The 18,785-nt window shown below is 40.8% G+C and overlaps 1 protein-coding gene across 7 annotated transcripts in view; it reads right to left on the minus strand.

Annotated features, from left to right (window-relative positions):
- caskin1 (CASK interacting protein 1) overlaps positions 1–18,785 on the minus strand; it is a 111,380-nt gene that overhangs the window by 38,867 nt on the left and 53,728 nt on the right. For all 7 annotated transcript variants that reach the window (XM_069149835.1, XM_069149841.1, XM_069149838.1 and 4 more), the window contains exons 2-5: positions 16,617–16,668; positions 3,148–3,245; positions 2,790–2,935; positions 22–117 (exon numbers count right to left, since the gene is read on the minus strand). In XM_069149835.1, the coding sequence (XP_069005936.1) occupies positions 22–117; positions 2,790–2,935; positions 3,148–3,245; positions 16,617–16,668 (392 nt within the window). The remainder of the gene's footprint in view (positions 1–21; positions 118–2,789; positions 2,936–3,147; positions 3,246–16,616; positions 16,669–18,785) is intronic.

Below are 18,785 nucleotides of genomic sequence, written 5' to 3' on the forward strand. Positions count from 1 at the left end.
AGCGAAGCCGTAGGTTCTTACCCCAACTCTGCCGAACTCACAGGCCAGGTCCAGGGGTGTTTTCCCCGCGTTGTCCACGATACATGGGTTGGACTGGTGCTGCAGCAGCATCTCAGACTGCAGACAGGAAACACAAACACACAGAGACACATCAGAAGAAAAACAATCCATCCGTATGTTGAAAGGGCACCTGGAAAGGGCACCAGTCTATCACAAAGCTGCCACATGTAGACAAACAACCATTGTCACAGGATACAGAGGGCGAGGTGAAGCCGTAACCTGACATTTAAAGCTACACTAATAAGTAAAAATGTTGGAACAGAGTCTGCTTCAACACGTGTCTCTTGACTCACTTCGGTTTACATATAGCAGGAATTCTCCCAGAACACAGGTCTACAGGTCTTTAATTAGTTTTAGCCAGTTAACTTTTTACCTCTCATAGCTTGGCAACTGACACTAACTCTGAAAATTCACATTGTGGAGGACGGTGTCTTATTTTTAAGCCATTCCATAACCCAACACACAAGTGGAAACAATGAATAGATGACCAGTGTGTTGACCTGCTCTCAGGCTTCCACAATCCCACAAAGAACAAAAATAGACAGTGTCCACGGCTTAGGTACTATGTTCTGCTAACAATCCAAAAATGTTACAGATGCTAAAATAACTGTTGCATGACTCAACTGCAGATGATGATAATGCAAACTGAAATATTCAGTATTATCAATTGTCTGAAATCTCAATTTCCTGCTCACTTCTGTTTGTTAGTTATCGAAAGGGGGTTGTTGTAAGTTGTTTTGACACAATATCATGTATGGATCCAAACAGTGCATATTTACGACCCCTTTACAAAATGAAAAAGTCTGCCTTTTTCAACCAAGTCATGGAGATAATGTTACCTTACTTTCCAGCTACAGATTATAAAGTCTGCCGGTGACAATTTGTCATTTTGGAAAACAAAAACCTACTCTTGCTTGCTAAATCTGGCAAACCTGCTCTGTCTATCTGAGAATGCAGTGGACCCACTGTTCAAAATGTGCTTTGAAGTTTGAGTGATCCGTCATGTTTATGACAGTGAGCTGTTTATATGTGAGAACGGAAAGCTTGGTGAACGGCTAACATGGATTTTTTTGGATTGTGGTAAGAAACCAAACCAAACAGGGATCAAAGACAATCACACAACACGTACACAAGCACAAACAGTTATAAACGCACCCATATTACACGTTCACACGTACACATGATTGATCAGAAAATACTTTCATGTCCTGCTGTTAAAAATCAAAGGACAAGCAGGGCTGAGCAGAGAACATTTCTACGCCGGCAGATGTATTTTAAAGTATATTTTACCATCATTGTACCATAAATCAGAACACTGACTCAGCGTAGTTTAGGCTTGTTGTCATGTTGTCATCGTACAATGACCTCTGACGACCACTGTGGCATCAAGTGAAAGGAAAAGATGGGTTAGAAGTGGTAAAAGACGTGAGAGGATTCAATTTCCCCAAGACAGGAAAGAGTTCACCGCGCTTTCAGCTTCTTCGTGCACTTTAAAAAACGGAGGAACATATTCGCAGAATCTAGCAAATTAGGGTCCCTTGTCTCAGATAAAAAACACTTCCTTGCCATCCTTGTTTTTAGAGCAAATGTCTTTAAAATCTTTTCAGCGCTTTGCTTTTGTCTTGCTGAATGTTAAATGATTCATTTTTCAATCTGCGGTCTGTTTAAGTTTCTGTAATATTTTATTTATTTGTCCCTGCACACTGGGAGCAGCTGCGGATTAAAGCTTCAGCCCCAGTTTGTTACCCTGTATAAATCATGGATATTTAATCAAGTAGCAGTGGTTGTTCAGCTGTAGAGCCTGTGAACGCTCCTCTCTCCTCTGGGAGTGAGTCTGCTGTATTTCACTGTTTCTTTGCAAGCCTGCAGCAGCACTGCAGTGTTTCCCGATTTTTTTACTTAATTGGTAAACCTTTTAATTTCTATGCTTTGATAATCCCTCATAGCTAGCTAGCAAAGTTCGTGTAAGTCAGCGAAAATAATGACAAGCGGGATGAAGTTATTCTAAAGCCACCTAGAAGTCATAATTCTCGGCTGTTGACTCCGATTATAAGACTATTTTTTTTATCCTGTTTTGGTCTCCAGGGGGCAGCAGAAACAAGCTGTGAACACAACACTGACATATGTTAGCAAACAGTTGCCTATCACACATCCAACACTCTCAGAAAATTGTGAGCATTCATTTAGATTTGCAACAGTAAATGTAACACGAATGTTCGCTCTCTTTTTTAGCTTAGCTTTAATTGGTCTCCTCCAACTCCCTGTGTGGTTCTTTAGCCGCTACACAAAATACTCCACTATATTCACTAGCTCGCTGCCAAACATGTTTGCCTGTAGTTTGCTGGGCAGATTGTGTGTGGTGTCTTTTTTTTTCTTTCTTTTTTTTTAAGTTGTCTAACGTGACACTGAGGGTGAGAGGGAAAAAAAGTATTAAAGAACACCAAAACAAGGATGCTATTATGGATCTGAGTCATGTGATGAAACTCCAACGGACTCGTTTCATGTAGTCATTTGATCCTTTATGATATAGCAGCTTTGATGGTGCCAACTGATATCATTGATGATGAATTTTTTTCAGCCTTGGCTATTTCGGAACTAAAAGATGGCGAATCATGGTGGTGAATAATGGTGAATGTTATTGATTTATCAATACATATATTGGATAGTTAGGTGGTACACAGGGTGATTAGATTTAGCTCTGTTGTTGTTGAGGAACAGGTGTCGCTCACCACGTCATAGTGGCCGTGCTGTGCTGACAGGTGGAGAGGAATCTGTCCTTCATCTGATTGGCCATTGACAGAAGAACCTGATTTCAGCAGCAACTTCATGGGCTCCGCCTTCCCCTGCCACGCTGCGTAGTGCAGCGGCCGCATACCTGCGCACACACATTAACACACATATATATATATATATCATAAATATCCACATATCCATCATACACTGAGCTAACTGTATGTCATCTTATGGACTGATGAGTATGTGTGTCTGGGCCACATTCAGTATTTCCTTTTTTGTACAGAGCTCACATATTACACATATGACACATATTTATTTTTCTTTGTTTATGTGTATGTGTTTACCGCTCACCTTTCTGGTCTCTGATGTCGACAGCAGCTTGCGACTCCAGCAGCAGAGAGATGAGCTCCAGGTTCCCATTAAGGGCCGCATGATGCAGTGGAGAAAACCTGTAGCACACACACGCATACGCACTTATCATAGTTACATTTCCATCCCATTATTTTACCATTTATTTATGTTTAGGATTTCTGAAAGATAGCTTTGGTGTTCTTGGATTTTTGGGATCAAAAAAGGATATAAAAACTAGACCACACATACACATATAAACACACACATGGTCAGTGATGATGGCAAAGCTCAGCATGACAAATAGATTTAATAGCAGAGGATTAGGGAGCAAACATCTGATGTGTATCTACTACAGAGCTGCAAAATAAAGCAGAGGGTGGTGGGAGATATACACACAGGAGAAAGGATATTATATTATGTAAAGGATGCACAGAATGTGTGTGTGAGTCCAGAGGGTGAATGCCAAGTAGATGAGATTGATATGTCAGCATTGATGGATAATATTGATGAGAAACTGCATAAGGAGGAGAAAGTATCATTATAACCTGAGGACACAGGCAGGCAAATGTAAATGAAAGGACACACACACACACACACACACACACACACACACACACACACACACACACACACACACACACACACACACACACACACACACACACACATCCAAAAAAAATCTGTTTCAGATCTGTTCTTCGTAACACACACTCTGTGACTCAGATCGGCAGTGACATGTGTCTACTTGTGTGATTTGCTGTTCTCTGCCAAAACAGTCACAGAAAGCTTAAGGAGGATTTTTACACTGTTATTATTATTTATTTATTTTTTACCAGAAATCACGAATCTGAGGTAGTAAAAGTATGATCACTCCTCCCTCCCTGCAGGTCCCTGCACCGGGACCGAGCTGTTATTAAAACAAAATGCCATTTTTAGAAGGCTGCTGAGCGTTGCACATACACTGAAGAGGCTGCTTTCTACTACTTATAACATTTTTGTTATGAGTATGTGAGGATGAGGCAGAAGTAATCATGTCAATTTTTGCTTGGGTTTTTCACATGTCGCTCTGGCCTGGTGCTGAGGACACAGAGACTTATTGTATTTCATACTTCAAACAAGTGTTTCTTATCATTAGAGCCCAAGGTTGTTCATCCTGGCCTCACAGTGGGGGAGCTGTTACTGACTGAATTTGAGGAGGTTGTTTTAGGTTGAAATAAAAAAAAAACCATTGCATCGTCAAAGTGTAGCTTGGGATGTAAAAGCTCCAAAATGGCTTCTATCCAGGTAAATCTGCAAATTTTCTTGTTCAGTCATATTCAAATGAATTTATAATCTTTTAGACATCCATCACTATTTCTGGGGTTATTTTTGAACGTATCCTCAATTTATTTTTAGTGTAAATGTTTGCACAGAACATGAATGGGCTTTAGGTCAAAAGGGTAAAAATACACTCGGTTCATTAGGTAAACCTCATTAAAATGAACCCTGTCCTGCAATAAACACCTTCAGGGAGGTTGTAATTTTCAGTTCAGTTAAATCTGCTTTAAAGAGGTTTGGATTCAACATTTTTGCATTTGATTTGTATTATGTTATACTGGAGCGTGTTTCCGAATTTTTGTCCATCATGTTTATATCTGTGAGGTGTAGCTCACCATGGCTAACCACACCTCCAAAATTGATCACACCTTAATGAAGGAGGTTACAATTTATTAAAGGACAGTTGTATTAGACTGCATCAGTTTCAGGTGTACTTAATAAACCAGCAACTGAGTGTTGGCGAGTCATCAAGTTATGGGTATATGCAATAATAGGATCAACTCAAATAGACGAGCCACTTGGCTTAAAACAATGTATGCACAAGTTAAAGACTTGATGAGCTGATTCAGCTGAATGACGCATCATTTCATAATGCCTATATTAGTGCTGCGTGTTGCACGATATATAATGCATGTTACGAGCGTGTGTGTAATGTGTAGGACATATGCATGGTAATTTGACATTTTTTCATTTCAGGAACTGATTTTGAATTTCTCACTGGCAGGAAGTTTGACCACATTTGTCTTAAAGATGATAGTTTTCATTTTAGAAAAATTCTCTGTTAGGTCTCTGCTTTCTGTTGGGGAGAAAAGAATGAAGATAGTAAAATAAGATAACAGTCACACCTCTTTGACTGATAACACATTCAAATTAAATGCAGCCACATTTTTTTCCTCTCCTCCTGGACCCGGCGGTTCCTTGATCGCAGCCTGGGAACTGCTGCAATACATCATCATTAAAAAGATTGACCCAAACAAGGCTGCAGAGTGCACCTGTGAAATCAATATCATATTTTCTAGTTTACATTCCCAAAGGATCCAAATCAGCAGAACACATCAGAAAATGAGAACACAGTGTTTCCTGTGCTGGTGCACACGAGTCTCTGTCCATTCTGAACGAGTCTTCCACTCGTCTCATATGGACGCTTTTTTTAATACATGTACTACATAATAATTCATGTTGCAGATAGAAATCCAAAATGTAAATGTAGGTTTTGAAGGTGAAAGCTAATGTTGGATTAGAATGGTTGTGTACTGACAGAAACAGGAAGCTGGGGCTGAAAGTTTTTTTTTTTTTAATTTAGAAGCTCTGCATCAAGTGAAGGCTTCAAAAGCAACATGAAAATCACTGCAATCCTGCAATGGGAAACAGGAAACAGTCCTTCAAAATAAAAGTGCCCTGTTGCACCATATTCCACAGAAACATTTTTTGTTGTTATTCAGAATGATACTGAACCAGTTTTGGACTGGGACCCTCGGGCTGCGATCCGCGGCTTGAAGTCGGGGAACACAAGTCCCTTGTGTGCCACATAGTACACAGACTGCAACATGATTGGCTGCAGTTGTGCTCAGGAAGGTGGAGACGGATTAATTTGACAGAAAAGCCAAGACAGCATTGTAAAAACTCCTCAGCTGGAATAATTGTGATTAAACCTTTGAATAAAATAAGAAGTGAAGACGTCATCATCCTTGAATTATTTCGGCTGAGGGGTGTGTAACAGCAGCACAACATTCACAGAGCAGACATCTCAGCAGCGGCTCTTCCCCTCACTTTCCCTCCAGGGGATATCGTCAGGGATATCATTACACCGCTATGTGTGTGTGTGTGTGTGTGTGTGTGTGTGGGGGGGGGGGGGGGGGGGGGGTGGGGGGGGGGGGTGTCAGTGGGGTGCATGTATGGGGGGAAGTGAGGGAAGCCCTTGCTTTTGTCAAGTAGTAAAACCTAACATGCAATATTTATACCCTCCTTCTCCTCTTCCGCAAATCCATCTCTCTCTCTCTCTCTTTCCTTCTCTATCCACATCCCTCCTTCCTCCTCTTCAACCAGCTGACAATCTCTCTGCTTCACTACTCCACAACTCCATCCTATTTATCCTCCCCTCCTCGTCTCTAACCTCTTCTTCTCTTTCCCTCTGTAAATCCGTCCCATCTCCTGCTTCCTATTCCCAAAACCAATCCAAAGGCCTGAAAGAGCTGTGGCCATTTTACAGCTGATCTAGTCTTTCATTTCATCTGTGGTCTTGAGGGTTTCCCTGTTATGGAGAGAAACAACTGTCACTAGTTGTGTGCGTCGTGATAGACGACAAAAACAATCCATGAAACAAAACAAAAACAAAACAAAAAAGTTGAATGTGCTTGCACAGATCACCTGTCACGTGTAATATGGGTGACTTGTTTTGGATTTTGCGTCATTCAGTATAAATTATAGACAGGAAATACAAGGATAGCAGGCAGTAAAGCTCACCAATAGAATCCGACTGGTGTCTTCACCATTCCTATTGGACGCCCCAAGATTTTGTTGCACTCTTTTACCGACACCCTTATGTTTTGGTCGGGGTAGTATTTATTCATATAGAATTGTCTTAGTTGTTTGGTATTTGTTTGTGGACGTAGTGATTATCACAAAGATTGTAAACAAGAAGGAGCAACTAGCATGTCTCTGTCCAAAGATAATTTAAAGGGATTTACAGGGGTTTTTGTGTATTCAAGTATTTTTCAGTCTGGACCAGTACATTTTTATGAAATCTTGTTGTCAAGCAACAAGCAGATATTTAACTTAGAGGCATTAATCTCTACGCAGAAAAACATTTTTTATTGAAGAATGGATGTTTTGATTGTTTCTCTGCTTAATTTTTAACTTCTGAAAAGTCACAGAGTGCAGAAACGTTCGCCATCCGTGAGCAGAAAGCTATTGATTGTTTGTAAGGTCGATTTTTAAACACCATAAATTGCTCACAAATTGTTATCGAAATGTGAAGGAGTTTTGCTGGTGCTGGAAACAGCTACCCTGAACCCTAAAATCGTTATCTCGGCTGACACCATTCAATTTCAAACTGTTGTCTTTATGCTACCAGCAGAGACTCCAGGAAGTTGCTGTACTTAACCAAGAAACAGCAACAACGAATCAGTCTTACATTTCTATGTTAAAGACGAGCTAGGTAAGCTAACTGGCTGCGAGCTCTGTATTTAACAAGTATCTAAATCCTGCTCCACCATTCTTTGAAAACATTAGACGCTAACTAACTACAAATACACCAGAGTAAAACCCGCACACAGAGACACGACTGCACCTGCTCCTGAATCCACATTATACCATTTCAGAAACCAAACTCACTTTCATGTCTTGTTTTTTTCACTTCCTCTCACCAGCTGCCTCTGTTTATTTCTCTCTTTCTCTGTGATCCTCCCAAAGTCTGCTCGTCTTCTTCCTCTCCGTCCCTCTGTCTCTGTATTTTCATACATCCATCTATATACAGAATGCATGCATCTTCAAGTGGCTTGATCAACCCCAATGTAGGACACACGTAATCTTTTCATGTAGTTTTGCTTTGAGCTTTACACTGGTCGTTTTCACCTGTCTCTCACACACACACACACACACACACACACACACACACACACACACACACACACACACACACACACACACACACACACATGTAGAGACACACACAGTTTGACCTATTTTCAGCAGTGAGAGATTTCTCATGCCGGCGAGGCGTTCCAAAATGCACAGCGCTCCAACAATCAAGTACTGGGCAGAGGGGGAGGAAGAAAAGACAGATGACAGTCTGTCTTATCACTCTTCTCTCCCATCTGCTGGCGTGCAATTTAGACGAGCCGCCTCTGTGCCAAACCACATGTAAACCTGTCAACGTGTGCTCTTCACACATTTCTGTGCATGCGTGTGTGTGTGTATGCGTGTGTGTGTGTATGTGTGTGTGTGGGTGACACCTCCCGGCTCATATATCACACTGTCATGAGTTTCTGTTGTTTGCAAATCAGTGTGTGTCACTCTGCCTGTACAGAAAATGTGTGTGTGTCCCAGTTTCAATAAAGATCCACACATCATCAATACCTCCACTGAGTCCTGTTCCTCTAGGAGCCTGTCACGTTAGGGGACAATATTTCTGGTTGGTTATGTTTTTTTTAACAAGTTGACCATCTATTTTGGATAAACTTCTTTTGTATCTAAAACGTCATGGTGGTGATGTGGAAAAAAAAAAACTACTTTTAGCAACGTGCGAAGATGACTCATATGTTAAAAAGCATCTCATAATAATATAATTTTTTAAGGCAGCAATCACTTAGCATAGAACCTTTTTTTTTTTCAAGAACGGATGTGTTTTAAAAGTCTCTTTTTTCCACTTTTAGTCTCTGCAGAATCAGCGAATGTAGAAAACCCCAAAACAGAGCTGATGACAGAAAGTGTTATCAGTCTGTTTTGGGGTATTCAGTGATATCAATTAGCTGATAACTGTTTCTATTAAGGCTCCTGTGCTTTCTGGGCACATGGAAACAGTTGTGGAGCTGTAATTAGAAGGACTGAGAAAAGTCCCGGTAGGCCTGAGCTGTTTAATATTAAGCAATGTATCAGAATTAGCTGGCAGATAAGGCCACTTGTATTTCGAGACTGTTTCCCCTTTCGAACACACAAACTGGTTGGGTCACAACCTAGTTCACAGCAGGGGAACCAAACAAGTGACCCACCCTCAAAGTGGTACAGTCCAACATGGACCTGACCTGAAAAGAGATCCAGCAGTGGTTTTCTGCTGAATCACCGGTCTTGTACAAGATCGTAAACCGTTTTAAACATTCTGTCCTCAGTGTATCATTTGTCCACTACGAAGGAGGATCAACCAGTTCTGAGATTGTTGCTGTTGCACTCGAACAGTGGGCCGCATCGTGACGTGCACAGAGAAGCTATAACCTTTGTGAGTAAACCCTCGCTTGATCAAAATCAGCACCTGACTTAAACATACTTTTGTGAGCAGTGGTCCGAATGTGTCAGCAAATTATTACGCACCTGAAACTTGAGCAAAGTGCAGATCAACGCCTCTGACAAGTTATTGGGGAGCATAAAGAAAAAGCAGGGAGCCAAATCCGGCGAGTCGGCGTGGTGGGGGAGCCATGTTTGTGTTATGCATGATAAATTTGTGAGTTGTCAGCGCATTGTCATGTTGGAGAACCCATCGCGCCACAGTTCAGGTTATTTGCAGTGAATGTTTTCCTTCAGACGCATCAGAACGTCTCAGTAGAATTTGGACAGTTTGACGCTGAGGGACGAATTCACGCCGCTCAACCCTACGATCGTCAAAGAAACGGTGACGTCCTGTCCCTCGGAAACACGAATGCTTGATTGCCATAAGCTTCCTCAAGCATTTTCAGGATCTACGTGGCCAATTTCCACAGTTTGACAGTTTGTTTTGTGGGTGCTAATTTCGATTAAGCTACAAAATTTGTAGCACTTGCTCATTAGGGTTATTGCTTCCTCCGTCTCCGTGCACGTCCCGGAACGTATTGATCCACCCTCATACTCTCTTCAGCCAAAGAATTTACAAATATCTTTATAAAACAGCTTAGAAAAAAATGGATTGAAATTAAATGAAAATATTCAAACTCAAGATAAAACATCTTTTAAGATAATAAATATTAAATTCTATACAAACCTCTGTATTGCTAATGCACTAACCCTACTTAAATTCCTTAGTTTCCTTTACAGATGCTTAATATTTGCTTTCACTACAAAACACCACTGTGGTTTACTGTCTTACATTTGATCATTACCAGCAAGCTGACTGCTCCCCAGGCATGTCAGTTAAAACAGGAACACTCCCAAGCACACCTTTAGTAGCCTGCCCCCTGGCTGCCCACAGTGGTAAAGCACTTTGCAGCACTCTCGCAGTGCGTTCACTTTTCAATACCTATTTTTTATATGCAGTCTATGGTTTGACATACAGTACCGTGCAAATATTTTTGGCACTTTATATGTTTACGTTGTTATCCCTCATCTAATACCATCACAGAGAATTGGTCTGAAACTAATTCAGCAGCGGGACACCGAGTTCAGACATCCAGCATTAGACATGAAGAGCTAAATACAGCCACGAGAAGAACAAGGAGTCCCGCAGCAGACAGTCTGACCCCTGCAGAGCCCTGATCTCAACATCATGGAGTCAGTCTGGGATTACAAAAAGAGACAGAAGACACAGAGGCAGCCTGTTTAAAGACCTTCATATGAATTTTATTGCTAAATAAATACTATTCATGGGATTATTTATGAAATAATTCTCACTTTAAAAGCTTTAAAGCTTTTGCACAGAACCATGTATTCTCTTTGTCTCTTCATGTTGATTTCCAGAAAAGCCTTCTTTCTTCGAGTATATTTTCTAGGCCTTTTTCACAGTAAACGTCGACGCCTCGTCCACCACAGAGCATTTACAGTGTAAATGCAGTGGAGCTGTTTTGTAATGTACTCTCACAGGTACCCTCGTCAAGGTTATGAAGAGGAACCTTCATTCTCTGTAGGCTCTGAGGGCTATGTTGTCGCGTCTCCGTTCTCTTGAGGAATACACTATGACCTATCGTGTATATGTGACGAGCCTTCTCCTTCTCCATTCATTTCTCTCCAACATACTCTACCCTGCCTTAGACACCACTCTGTTTTCTAATTAACTTAATAACACAAAACTACTGACCAGCGTTTGTTGGATTCCTGCGGTTTTTAATCACGGTGCAACACCAGCTGACTGACAACACTCGGGAAACACAGCAGAGGAGGAAACTCGGGAAGCTGCCAATTAGGAGATTTTTTTTTTTTTTTTTTTTTTTTTTTTTTACAGAGTGAGTTCATTACAAGTCTCCAAGCGACTGCCAAGAGGAGTAAATGAATCTAAAATGAATACGCTTGTGCAGACTCATTACCATTTAACTTGATCCATGCATTTCTATCAGAAACAATATTCATGACTTATTTGTACAGTCGACAAACATACCAGCCATGTTACTATCAGCCGGCACTTAATACTCTGGGAGGAATTAGGGAGAAAAGAGGCAATAACAGTAAACAAACTAATTAGATTACACTGTTCAGTTTCACTTAGAGTGTAAAAGCTGTTCTACAAGGATTACTTTTAATCTTTATCTTTACAGATACCACAGCACAGTTTGCTCTCATTTAGCTCAGTTTCAAATGATTCTCATTAGGGCTAAAGCTGGCGTGACTCAGGCTTCAAGGAATTTGCATTTCTATCTTTTGTTGTTTCCTGCTGCACTGCTAAGACAATCATGTATCATGGATGAGCTGATGCGCCAGATTGATGGAAAAACTGAGGGCCACCATCAGCATCTGGAACAGCTCCGCTGGTCCTCAGCAGAGATCCTCCTCGACTGAAGGAATGAACAGTTTTCATCCAAAATGAATGTTTTTGATTTTGTTGAAATTCATTTGAGAACGTGCGGTACCAGCCTAACTATTCATTCAGGGGCTTTTCTTCACTTTTACTATTTTGTACACTAGAGAACAAAACTGAAGACATCAATAACTGTGAAATAACACATGGAAGTATGTAGTAAACAACAAAATGTAACAAAAAATGAAATATTCTTCATATCTTAGGCCTTTTTTGCATAAGCACTAAACTAAACCAGTTCTACTCTACTCATCTCTTACTTTTGGTACCAGGGACTTCACTGGATTTTGTTTTCCATAGCTTTCTAAGGTGGCATTGTGACTATAACTTCACCACATTGAGCTGCTGTGACATCATCTTCAACGCAACACACACATGAACAATAGAGGACAGATCAGATGCTGTTCTTCTTACGAGGTATGTGGCTGTTTGTAACAGCAAAAACACGACAAGACAGAAGACTGCTGAAGAAAACAGGAGAGTTTGACAGTTTTATCGGGATGTGCGTATCGACACACTTGATTGATTCTCTCTGACCAATAACTGATCGGCAGTGTTTTCACGTTAACTTTATTGTATCGGCTCTGCACCACTTGGTGATAAAAAAAATATAGTACCAGATGCTATCCACAACTTTTGCCTGATGTAAAACCATCAAAGTGAGTAGAGTCGAGCCAAGCTGGTACTGGCAGTGGAAAAGATTCACAGCTACCATTTGCTTTACGAACAGCTGTGCACATTCTCTCAGCCGACTTCAGGACATCGTCACCAGGAATGGTTTACAGTTAACAGATGAACCTTGGCAAAACTTAATTGGTGGAATTTCTTGCTGTAATGTGTTAGAGACCATCAGTTGTGTTGTCCTGCGGTTGCGTTAGCATCTCATCTCATCGCACCTCATATTAGAGCCCACGTCAATGCTTCTTAGAGTTCAAGCAGCAGACACATCTCAACATCAACTGATGGGAGGAGACCATGAGAATCAGGCATTCATTGTTAAACTGCTGCAAAGAAACCACAACTGTGGGAGACCAAGAAGACGAAGAGAACTGCTTCTCACAAGAAACACAGGGAGTGGACACGACACCAGAGGACTTTGGTCCGAGGAGTCCAACTTTGAATTTCTGGTTCCAGCCCCAGTGTCTTATTGCGACGCAGAGAAGGTGAACGGATGGTATCCGTATGTGTGGTTCCCACAGAGAAGCCCGGAGGGGGAACTCTGATGTTGTTGGATTCAAGGCAACACTTAACCAGCATGGCTCTGTAAGGGTTATCCGACCAAGAAGCAGAGTGATTGAGTGCTGCGACAGACGAACCAGCCACCACAATCACCTGAACCTTCACTCAACTGAGTTGGTTTGGGATGAGTTGGAGTGCAGAGTAAAAGAAAGGCAGCCAAAAAGTACTCAGCATATGTGGGAACCCCCTTCCACAAATTGGAAAAGCTCCAATTGACGACCTCGTGAAGCTGGTTAAGAGAGCGACTTTTGTATGTGTTAAGAGTGCTAACACAGTTGAGCAAATTGCATGTGTTATTTCATAGTTTTGATGTCCTCAGTATTGTTCTATATGTAGAGAATAACACAAATAAAGAAAACCATTGAATGAGTAGACGTGTCTGTATTTATAAACAGTTGACATAAATTGCATATAATTCAATGTTTACTTTGTCTCTTCAGATGTGTAGAAAAACTAGTCGTATTAGTTTGTCTGTAATACAAGTGAATGATTTTTTATTTCCCTAATAAGCACTATTCAGATTAGTGTGCTGTTAGTTCAAATGAGTAAAGCACAGCCTCATATATAATGCTTGTAAATTACAAACGATGTGGCGTCTAATGAAAAAAGTTGCACTTCGACACTTGCACACTTCAAAGATTCACAGGAGTAAATGCCATGATTCAACCAGAGGAACCAGGAACTAGATTTTGAGTCTGAAAGTTAGTTCCAGGTGTTGAAGTAAGTCTGTGCTCTCAGGTAAAACCGTCTGAAGGTTCGGAAAACTTTAGGGACTTTGTAGGTCTATCTGGGGGCTATTGGTTAGACATAGACAACGCATTAACTACAGGGACTGAGCGCTACTAGTATCGATGTGGAGGAGCAGTGGCGCATCAGAAAGCACGAACACAAGCTGAGAGAGAGAACTAGCGAGTGAATGACAATGATGGTGTTGAACATGGTGATGGTGATGAGTGCTGAAAGTGAGTCACCAATAGAAATAGTTGATTTTCTGAAAGTTTCATGGCTGTTACGTTCTGAAGCACCGAGAACAATCAAACACTCAGACATTTTCAGCCCCTGTGTCCACCTCTTCATGTCTCCTTTGCATTCTTTAATTGAATCCAGCTCAAACATCAGAGAAGACTAAGAGGACGAATAACATGATGAATCTGCATCCTTGTTTTCTTAGAAGTGTGTTTCATATGGCATTGTTTTTTGTTTTTTTTATTCCATCATTGGTTGTTCAGATGTGGTGGGAATACAAACAGGAATTTTAATTTGTTGTTTGAGAGTAGAAAGAACAGAATCCATCAGAGGGACGACAGGCTAAAAAACAGCCGCAAAAGAAAGCCTGTTTTAATGTTTGTTGCCTTAATATATCCAGGTTAGTTTAGTTATAATCAACTCTCATGGATATGCCTATATATAGCACTGCACACATTATTTCATAAGTTATTTCACCACATTTTGCAATATTGTTCTGTCATTATTGGTTATTTCCAGTGTACTGTCAATAAAAAACTCCAGTCAGTTTTATAGCCCAGTACAGTGCAGACAATCATTTGGACAAACATTACTGACTAAATAAAGGCCTTGAATACATCTTTTGTCCTTCCTCTTCCTGGGAGTGTCTGAAGAACCTTTTCTTATCTGGTTTAATTCCTGAATCCGGTTCATCTGCTTCCATATTTCCTGATTACACAAACCTAAAAGGACTACAAAATATCATTGGTAGTCGGATTAGTTGATCTGGTAATTGCAAAGGCATTCATAAATCAAATCATTCCGTGACTTATATACCAGACCAATAGACCAAAATAGCCTTTATGTGGTCTTGCAATGGGGACCAAAGTGGTTGTGCTCTGAAGCCTTGAAATCACGATAAAGACTGAAAAAATTATATTGTATATAAATACAAGTACAAAAACAGTACAAAACTTCAATAATTACACTGCTGAGGTCCATTCATATCTGAGGATGACTGGAATGAAACACAGGGACGACAGATTAAGACTAACAGCTAGCAACTCGAGGCTCTGTTGGAACATAATACAATATTTTGTGACTCTAAAATTGAAATGCATTCATTCTTATTGTCAAGAGATTACTAAGAACATTTCTATTCTTGGAATAGATTGCTCTTTTGCCACATTCGATCGAAGTAAAATCTCCCACAAATTCGTTGCCCGGGAAAAATATATTTTGGAACTACTTATTAGAATTAGCAGCAGCCAACAAAGGATGACTAAACTGCAATTATCAATTAAATAAACTGCACGGAGAATTTGACCTTCACCTTCAGATTGCGACAAGATCAACGTGTAAAATATTCGAAAGAGACTGACAACATGTTTTGTACGTGTTTGTGAGAAGTATCCCATTACATGTCAATCAGTCCTTTTATTGTTAGCCATGTCAACCCCTGAGTGGAAGCACCAGCATGTCGGCCCTCTTGTTTCTTCTGTCTGTCTGCTTTAGCTGCCAGTCACGATGAAGTCTCACCATGGTTAGAAACAACTTCACATTCTGAACTTGTTTTGTTTTTGCGCTGCCTTTTGTTCGAAAAATTAAACACAAAATAAAATGTAGTCTGTTTCTGTTAAACATTCCCGGTTACATAATGAAACCAGATTGCATGGATATGGGCCACAGCTCTTCCATTTCATGTTTTGTTTATTATTGTTTTGTGTGTTTCAAGCTGCGACTCACGAACAGGAGCTCTCACGGACACGTTGCATCATACTGTGTGAGGCTTTTAATGACAAAGTGGGAGCAAAGAGATCAGGAGGCATGTATGTATCACCTAATATCATGAAATCATGCCATTAATACTCTCACAATGTCTCACTCACTTAAATAAACATGACATTTTAGTCCGCACTTCTGCTGAGTGGTATGTGGGCTAATCCTCCAGCCTTTAATACTATGGACACAGAAGTCAAACTACCATGATAATACAGCTTTCATATATGAATGGGACCGGAGTGGGTGTGTGTGTGTGGGGCGGCGGGTAGGTGGGTGGGGGGGGGCAGCGAATGATGGGATGAATGCTGAAAGGGGGGGGGGAAGAGCAGGGATGGCAAGGCGACGGAGAAAGTGAGGAACAATTATGTTTTACACCCAAACACATAATGCTGAGGTAGGTCGTCCGAGCAAAAGTGAGCTTTACTTCGAATTGCAGGTTAACAAAGAGAAACCAGGAACGGGCAAAAGTATTTCAAAACAAAAGGGAAACAAAGTGGCTGGAAAGCTGCAAACTCGCGATGATGAACACAGACAATCTGGCTGGAGGTGAGAAGGGGGGAGAGGTCGAACTGAACCCACAGAGTGCTGATGGGCTAAAGAAACACGGGTGAGCACAAGAACGGGCGGGAAGAAAACATTAGGAGCAAAACAGACACAAGGGGTGAAGTGATTTCAAAGTAAAACAGGAAACCCAACAAAGTCAAAGGCAGAACCGTGGCAACGATCGTGGACATGGATGAGAGGCGCACGGGAGGAAAAAGGGAGGGAAACTCACCCATCTGTATCCTGGAAGTTGACATTCACTTTCTTTGCAGATCCGAGGAGCTCTGAAACGCAAATAAAAAGGAACATTAGTTGATTTTTGCTGTTGGTAAATAACCAGTTTTGGCTTTTTTTTATGAGCAATAATGGTGTTACATTTCATGTTTATGTTTACAGCATCGTTGTGTATATGGGACAGTTACTTTTTATTACATCTTCAAGCCAACAAAAGAACATTCTCTTTTTCTCTCCCATTTTCCCTGAATGTAAGCAAAGATATTATTCATTATGAGTCGTATTGTCGCCATATTTTCTCGCCCGCTGTTCGCACAAAAGCATGTCATCTCTTCGAGTTCAGGGCCTCGTCATAATAATACTTGACTGTGTCTGTCATTCAGAATATTTACGTCTTTCTGACCGTGCTTTCTGCTGTGTGTGGTTGCAAATAGAGGGGATTATTTAAAAGGAACTCACATTTAATTTGAGATAGAGATATTATAAAAACAGACCGAATTTTCAACCGGCATGAAAAATGAGCTAAAAAGAATTACTTTATATTTTTTTCTTAATCAGATTACAATTTTTTTTTTGTTAAAGTCAGAAAAAATGTTACATAAGCTGTATGTGCTTATTTGAAAGAGCAGTACGTGACAGTGTAGCATCTTTTCGGACTCGTGTTAAGCATCGTGAGTGACATGTTTGTTAAATGCTCTTTATGGATAAATTTGAACTGACTTTTCAAATACGTCACACTTGAGTGCAGATGGTGATGCTGCAAATATGTCTTTGCATTAAACAACACGGACTCTGAAAGTCTGCAAGAGGACTCGTCAAAGGAAAAGCACAGATGATATTCATATGGACGGTGATACAGCATGAACCCAAACAACCAGACTTTGTTATGGTTTGTTATCATTGGTTGTTACTAAAAAATAAACTTGTATGTTTGTATGGACATATTAAATGAATATTGTGTGGGATTTATGGATTCTAGTGTTGCAGATTTCAACAAACTGAATACCCGTCACCTCACCCTCCGCTCCCAAGTGTGTAAGACAATCTACGCTGGCCAAAGAACTCACACAACGGCCACTCTCGGGTCACTGTTTAATTTGTCCATTCTGGGCCACTGTAGAGACATAGCAGTGCAACACTGGTGGGCCCTAGTGAAGACGACCTGACACCCTATGCAGATTGTAGATATGTAGAAGACTCCGAAGTAATAAAAGTCTTAGTTTCAGGTGATTATACTATTCCATCTCTGCCGAGAGTCCCCTTAATCCTACATACGGGTCCTTTAAGGAGAACTGGTGCCGGCTCAGTGGAATGAAGTAGCCCACCTGGTTCATGAGCCAAAACATGTTCTAGCTTCTGGATTTGCTTCTGTATTGTGCAGCCCACTGCACACGCGCATTAATGTTTTCTACAACTGCCTCGCCCACAGGTGCCCATTTGCATTGTGTTGATGTTGTTAAATCAAATTTATAGCAGTTTTACAAATAGGAAAACCTCCACCAATTAAAGATCATCAATGAAGGAGTAAAAACCCATAAAAAAACAACAATAAAATTAAATAGCTAGACAAATATAACAACTCATGGTAACAGATGTTTCTGGGCATCCCACAGTTTGCCCACTTTGTTACACCCTGTGAGGAGCCTTCTACAACTAGAAGTGTGACCTCACACAGCAAAGTGGGAGGGAATGAAGTCACCAGGAACAGTACTGGGCTGTGCAACCATTTGGCAAACCGCATAACCTCAGTCATCACATGATGCACACTGCCCCAAAAAGTATTGTTCCCGTACGGAATAACTGGAAAAGAAGCACCTGTAAAACATATTTTCATATGCATGAAAATCACACAACACAAAATGATTATTGATTATTGTTCTTATCAGATTTTGATCCATTAATTTATTTCATCCCATTCATGTGCGTCTCGGCCAGAGGAAGGCTAGGATCTATGGGACCAACAACTTTCATAAAAAAAGGTGAACCATCTCTGACTGTAGTATCCAGCTCTTCATTTTTGATAAGTTCGGTTTCAGTCTAACAGTGATGATGTCATTGATTCACTCTCTCAGAGGGCTTGCTGCTATCAGAGCAATGTCACAGGTTAGGTCGATGACTTACTTCATGTTATGACACGCGCGTGCACGCGCACGCACGCACACACGCA

Source organism: Embiotoca jacksoni, unplaced genomic scaffold, assembly GCF_022577435.1.
Source record: "Embiotoca jacksoni isolate LCO1_2020_lvr unplaced genomic scaffold, fEmbJac1.0.p SCAF_15, whole genome shotgun sequence".
Lineage (NCBI taxonomy): Eukaryota > Metazoa > Chordata > Actinopteri > Embiotocidae > Embiotoca > Embiotoca jacksoni.